Source organism: Phaethon lepturus, unplaced genomic scaffold (assembly GCF_000687285.1).
Source record: "Phaethon lepturus isolate BGI_N335 unplaced genomic scaffold, ASM68728v1 scaffold4446, whole genome shotgun sequence".
Taxonomy (NCBI): Eukaryota; Metazoa; Chordata; class Aves; order Phaethontiformes; family Phaethontidae; genus Phaethon; species Phaethon lepturus.
This window is the reverse complement of record NW_010545401.1, coordinates 16,195-23,298: the sequence shown is the minus strand read 5'-3', so window position 1 is coordinate 23,298 and position 7,104 is coordinate 16,195. Positions and strand designations below refer to the sequence as shown.

The 7,104-nt window shown below is 37.4% G+C and overlaps 1 protein-coding gene across 1 annotated transcript in view; it reads right to left on the bottom strand.

Moving 5' to 3' along the window:
• Positions 1-580: 580 nt before the first annotated feature.
• The window catches only part of LOC104622214 (ankyrin repeat and SAM domain-containing protein 6-like), a gene marked incomplete at its 3' end in the record, with an annotated part of 17,371 nt that continues 10,847 nt past the window's right edge, over positions 581-7,104 (bottom strand). The window contains exons 8-11 of the mRNA XM_010288932.1: positions 5,749-5,865; positions 3,467-3,534; positions 2,066-2,182; positions 581-677 (exon numbers count right to left, since the gene is read on the bottom strand). Coding sequence (XP_010287234.1) covers positions 581-677; positions 2,066-2,182; positions 3,467-3,534; positions 5,749-5,865 — 399 coding nt within the window. The remainder of the gene's footprint in view (positions 678-2,065; positions 2,183-3,466; positions 3,535-5,748; positions 5,866-7,104) is intronic.

Here is a 7,104-nt window from a genome sequence, read left to right as displayed (position 1 = left end):
GTCTTTTCCGACCTAAATGATTCTATGATTTTAAAAGGCAGTTTCTCCAGCAATGGCTAGCAGCTAACACTGGTGGCTGGATAGATGTATTCCAAAGAAACCACCCATAGACAATCATATAAAAATATTATCTATACAAAATAACTAAATGCATACATACATAAACACATAATTAACATAGTTATCTAAGCTAGTATACTAAATTTTAAACCTTGAATATGTTTAATCTACTTGATCACACTAAAGAAAATTGTCTCCTATAAAGAATATGAAAAAGTAAATTATGTATAATACAGAAACACACTTCCCACTGCTGCTACATACACACACCATATACAGTATATTGTATATTATAATTTGCTATACTTATATTCATTTTCTGTGTTTGGTAATGCATAACAATCTTATGCTTATCTACTTTTTTACCTTGGAATCTCTACAGTCTCAGCAGAATACACAGACATGCATGAATCATTAACACAGAAAGCAGTTAACTGGCTTGTTCATCACATTCTGTCTTCTAGCCAGTATTAATTAAAAGTATCCACACATTTTTCAATTAATTTCAGGTGCTACTTACACTGGGAATGACCTGGAGGTCGTGTGTTACTAACGCTACTCTCAAAGGAAGAATGGAAGTTGTGTATAGTTTCTTGTAAAATCTGTCTCTCTCGTCCCTGTAAAAGCACAATAAATTAAAATAAGGTATTCTTATATTTCTGTTTAAAAAATGAATTTATTAAGGGTTCACAAAAAATGTGTAAATATGTGTGTTTATGCCCAGAGAGTCACAGCGTACTATTAGGAATAACAAATCCTTACCTCCCAGATATGTAGAAAACCTTGTAGTAATCTTTTCCTGAAACTACCAGACAGCAATAGAAACATTTTCATTATTTTCATTATTTTCTTCATAGGTATATACTATGGATCATCATCCACCTCCCCTGATTTTTTAGCCTCATCACTTGCTGCTGTTGATCTTAACTTGGGGAAATTATGTTTTGTTTATCCGAGCTTCCAATATCAGAGAAAGAATGGACCTCAAAACCAAAAAGCAGCTGAGAAGTGTCAGCAAACCTAATTAAAGAGATGCTCCAGTCCATATTCCCTGTGACAAGAACATTGCTTACTGTATGCCATTCTTAACAAAGTGGTTTATGTAAATATAAAATTAAAAGACAAATACAAGTGTAAGGAATGGGAGAAGTGCTATTTACCTAATCACAGAGAAATCAAAAACTGTTAGGCAAAACAAAGGAGACCTTTCCTTTTACATTATATTCTCTAGCTGGACTATAGGGAAGTATAGGAGAGAGTCCAACAGAGGGCTACGAGGATGATTAAGGGACTGGAACATCTCTCGTATGACAGAAGGCTGAGAGACCTGGGGCTGTTTAGTCTGGAGAAGAGAAGTCTGAGAGGGGACCTTATCAATATCTATAAATATCTGCAGGAGGATGGAGCCAGTCTCTTTTCAGTAGTGCCCAGTGGTAGGACAAGGGGCAATGGGCACAAACTGCAGCACAGGAAGTTCTACCTCAACATGAGGAAAAACTTCTTTACTGCGAGAGTGATGGAGCACTGGGACAGGCTGCCCAGGGAGGTTGTGGAGTCTCCTTCTCTGGAGACCTTCAAAACCCAACTGGACATGCTGCTGTGCAACCTGCCCTAGGTGATGCTTCCTTGGCAGGGGGGTTGGACCAGATGATCTTCAGAGGTCCCTTCCAACCCCTACCATTCTGTGACTCTGTGATAGTGGCCAGATGATTCTTTTTAGGATCAGTGAAATCAATATTCAGTAACTGCAATACTGCCAATGTTTATGTTACCAGTAGCTTCTGTTATAATTTCCAATACTCTGCAAAAGAACTGTACAGTCACTGAACTAGGTTAATGAAAGAACAGGGAGTACCACAAAGGAAGATATTTTTCGCTAATCAAACACAAAAATATTTTGTTTGGAAAACATTCACTGGCTTTTCTAATACCTGCAACTGAATTCTGAAATGTATGTTGAATTAACAATGTAAGTTACTTATATTGTACGTTACTTCAAACATACCTTTCCTGCATTTAATTCAGAAATAGCTGCCAAAATCTGCTGTCTTGATCCATCAGTTTTAATACCCAGCTCTTTCAGATCACCATCAGTAAGTGTAAGGAAGGCTTCCATATCCACCTGCGTATGGAAAAAAAAAAAAGAGGAAAACACAAAAGACAAATTTACCTAGGCAAAACTTTCACTATTACAGATTAAAAGTGTTTGTTTTTCCTTTTAAATTGTAAAGACTTATTGTAAATATTGTACACACAATTTTTTTTGATGAATTACCAGCACCAAACGGTACCACTTTACCACTCCGCTGTCCGGTTTTAAATTATAACAGTATATGTAAAAATTTCTTTCAGACAAGCTCTATCAATACAGAACGTATAGTCTCCACAAAAATTTGTGTACCTACAGTAGCAGCTAGTTGAATAAGCCTAAGATTTCTCATTTTTCTCCCCCTTCCCTGCCCCCAAATATTTTTGGAATTTCAGAACATTGTGTGTACTTTTCCAGTGTCTGCTGAGGAAAACCCAGGGTTTGTTCTTTTATCAGTTTTTATTATATCAACACATCCATAAGACTGTGGTAAGAACAAACATCTAAAACTTTTCATATTGATACAACCTTCACACACAGAACAAATTCATTTCTACAAAATGCTCCCTTCTTTATCATGTAGGGGAACAATAATAAGTGCAGTGTATTGTGATGCAGCTAAATAATCTGTGTTTGTGGTGCTAAATCCTGAACTCTGCAGCAATGTCAGTTTATTTTATGTCCATTTATTACTCTTTGCCTTTGGCCAAACACACACACAATTATTGCTTACATCTGACACTGTCTTAAACACTGTAATTAATTAATTTGTCTTATTTTCAGCAATATTTCCTTCCATTGCATCCTTCAGGCAGGTAACTGTTACAGGTCTCATCTACAGTGGTGCTCTGGTTTCCCAATTAAATTCTCCTGTTGCTTATGCATAGGGGATAAAGAAGAGAAAGCAGCCATCTCGGTGATTCACACCCTACTATTTCCCATCTGCAAATAAGGTTCCAGCTGTGATTCCAGGGATGATACAGTATGTCCTATAAACTGCTTAGCCATATTGGATATAGACATAGATAGAAAAAGCCAAGTGTAAAAACAGAGAGGGGAGAAAAAAAAAAAATCTGAAGCACCTATTTATACCAAAATTGTAAGTTCAGTGTAAAATGCACTGATATTTGCAGTATCCTGGAGAATGCCACAAGTACATGCTTCCACTTGAAGCCCATGCTTCAAGATCCTCTCTGCAACCAGAAATGCTTGTGAAACTTTAAATTTGAGCCTCTGGATCACAGTTCTGATGGACTGTGTGTTGTACCCTACTTTTTCTAACATAGTAAAAAATAAATATTTTTTGCAAAGTCATACCTCTTGTTCCTCAAAAATAGGCTGATATTTCTCAAGTGACAATTTTTTAAGGATGCCAGTCAGCTCATCTGTAAAAATAGAAAAGAAAGAGAAAAACAAAACACCCATGGATCAGGAAAAATTCTAGTGATCTCTGCATTATTAACTGCTGAAAATATATATTAAAACATATACTCCACACAGCGATATATGATCACATTTACTCTGCATCAGAAATTAAAATATTGGCTTACTGTGTTCTCACCTACTTCCATATACTGGAATTCCATCTTGTCTTACCTTGTTAAGATAAAATCTTTCTGTTTTATTGCTCTTTCTTCCTCATTAGAAGGATCTTAAAAAAACAAACCACTAGGGACAACTTTGGCACTTCAGTGCCTAAAACACAGGTGCTTGGCTTCAGGTGTTCAGATCACGCAGGCTAGTAAAACTCCTCAAGCAGGGAATGAACTGAATGGCGTAAGGCCACAAAAATGCTCAGAGGGATGGAGAACCTCTCCTGAGGACAGGCTAAGAGAGTTTGTTCAGCCTGGAGAAGGGAAGGCTCTGGGGAGACCTTACTGCAGCCTTCCAGTACTTAAAGGGGGCTTCTGAGAAAGATGGGGACAGACTTTTTTCGCAGGGCCTGTTGCAGTAGAACAGGGGGTAATTGTTTTAAACTAAAAAGAGGGCAGATTTAGACTAGATAGAAGGAAGAAGTTTTTGACAATGAGGGTGGTGAAACATGGGCACAGGTTGCGCAGAGGTGGTAGATGCCCCATCCCTGGAAACATTCCAGGTCAGGTTGGACGGGGCTCTGAGCAACCTGATCTAGTTGAAGCTGTCCCTGCTCATTGCAGGGGGGCTGCACTAGATAACTTTTAAAGGTTTCTTCCAACCCAAACTATTCTATGATCCAGAAAGGCAAAGTGTAGTGAAAGCAACCACCCAGTTGCTCATTTGAAATATTGATACAACAAGGGTATATCTGAACCTCTCCTCCTTAAGTGCCTGACATCCAGGCATCTTGAACACAGATAGTTGAAGTCCAGGTAAGATGAAACCTGGGCAGAATTTAAGTTTCATAAGCTTGCCTTCCAAGGCTAACAGCATGGGATATTGGGTTTCCTCTCAAAGTCTAAGGAAATTCAAAGCTGGAGGACCTGATAGTAACTCTTCCCACACATTTAAAATGTGATTAGCCAGTTAAAAAGCTTAAGTGCAGTTTCAGAATAAACCACCATTATCTCTCTTAATTACACAAAACCTCTCTCAACTAAGGATTTTGTTTATTTTTATTGCTTTGCTGTGCCTAATTTTTTTTTTTTGCCAGAAGTACCAAACTGGTCAGTTAAATTAAGGAGTGAAAGTCAAAATGAAGAACATGAATGATTACATTATATACCCAAACTATATTTAATATTCCCCACATAAACTCACTTTCATTGTAAGAACATCACTATTCCATTCCCAAATATACTTTGCTTTTATTTATTTCACTTCTTTGTCTTTTAACTGCCCCTTTTCTTTCATCATCAGTAGAAATGTGAAAGAGAATGTCACTCTCTAAGCTTCTCAAAAGACATCAAGTATCTTGGGATGGAAACACTTTTCTGTGCAACCATTCTGGAAGCTTCCTTCTTTACATAAAGACGTCACAGAAAACTGAAGTGAAAAATTCTAGTCAAGTCTTATTTTCTGCTAGTATTTTGGTTTTTTTACCTCCAGGATGATTAATTTGGTATGCTTAACACAATTGGCAAAAGGTTGGCATGGTTTCAGGCTAAAAGCTTTAGTACCCTAAGTGAGGTTAATCCATGAGAAAGGGTAACCAGCTTTAAAAACATAGCACAAGAACTCTATGCAGTGTGACGAAAAATATCATCTTACAGAAAGAAAATAAAGTTTCATTAGAAGCCCTTAGATATAATATTAACCTTTTTTTCTTTTAGGTTATTAGTTAGCCTTCTCATTTTTCACCACACTGCTCTGCTTAAATTATAGGTTGTGATATGGGAAGAAACTTTCTTCTCTGAGCCCAGAGCCTTCTTTCCCTCTTCCAGCTCCTGTATTATACGTTAAGTTTGAACAAAACCTGAAACCTCTCAGTTTTACAACTCTGGCATAACATATTGTTTCTCTTGTGCTTTTTCACTAAGTCTTTCTTTGTCTCTATTCCTACCTTGTCTCCTTACCTACATCCCTGGGGAAAGCAAAGGTTCTCAGAGCTCTTACTACTTCTGCCACATTACTCCTATTTAGCACCTCTTCTGTACTACTCTGTAGTAGGAGGGTAAGATTACCTTTCTCCAAGTTTTCAGAGCCTCCTTTTACTCTCACATGGTTTCGTCTTTCATGATTCTCTACATCACTGGTTCTCAGAATAGGGACAACCTGTTGATGGTCCACCAAGTGGTTGCCTAAAAAGAAACCATGCACACCTTTGAACCCTGCTGCCTATTGTTCCTTCCATTTAAGTTTACTTGAAAGAAAAAGAAAAGTTAACATTGCAGGCCTTCTGTACTTATTCTTCTAATTACTACTAGGCCTATGAGCATTGGTACTGCTGCTGCTGAAACAACTCACAGTAAGAGAAGCCCTTGAATAAAAGGACCACTTAACTATGAAAGCCTACAAGCACAATGAACCCAGAACTACTTAGGCTTCTGACAACCTATCCCTCTGCTACAGAGGAAACCCTGTATCATGGCACTAGTGGTGCAGTCACAAAGCCCAGCTTTACCAGGTAAGATGAGAACAGCTGACAGCTTGGGGGAACTCCTCCTGTTACCTGACAGCAATTTCTCTTCCCCTTATACATTTCTAAACCGACAACTCTTATGTTATCAAGTCAACATTATAAAATGTCATTAACTAAAATGTGACAGGATTTTCTCCAGCAGTCAGTACAATACGTTGCAGCTAAGCCATGATAAGAGGACAGAAAGCGGGTCAACTATCACCACTCTTTAGTGTCAAATGGAAGTACAGTGACAATGGACAGTTAGCATAAATGGAAATTAAACAAAATTCAATATGGATACTTTCAAAAAACCCCAAAATAGTAGAAAGTGCCTCTTGCAGAAACCAGGTAAAAGGTAGCTCCATCTCTTATTTAAAAGACTCTGAGTCATGTTATTTTTTTCACTTTTTTTTTTTTTTGGAGATGTTTACAGAAGGAAACAAAGTAATTGATAACCTGTTTCCAATGCAGTAACATGACTTTCTAAAACAAAATGTTGCAATTTAGACCTTAAAGTTTGACTTAAAAGGCAGTAATCTTACTGGAAAAGTAACAATATTATTATCCTTTCTTATGATCTAAAGTTAAAAAGAAGGTCAAAATAAGACTATTTTTGAAATTTAAAAAAATAAATGCCATACAGCTCTTAAAAATCTATTGCATGTAGCTATGACTTGCTATGAAGCAAAATTGTATTTCTGTAGTGATGTGCCTCACTGCATTTATTTAAAAAAAAAAAAATTTGAATGTGGAGAAAGTGCATTTTCTACCCTCAGCAAAGGGTGAAAAGCAGGGGAAGGAAGGAGGCCATGTAAGAGTCGTCTACCTACATGCTCTATGCCAGCTTTGAGATGGTACCAGTCTCCCTCTAAATGGAAGGGATCACAGCTTTTGGAAGAGAAATAGCCAGTTACGG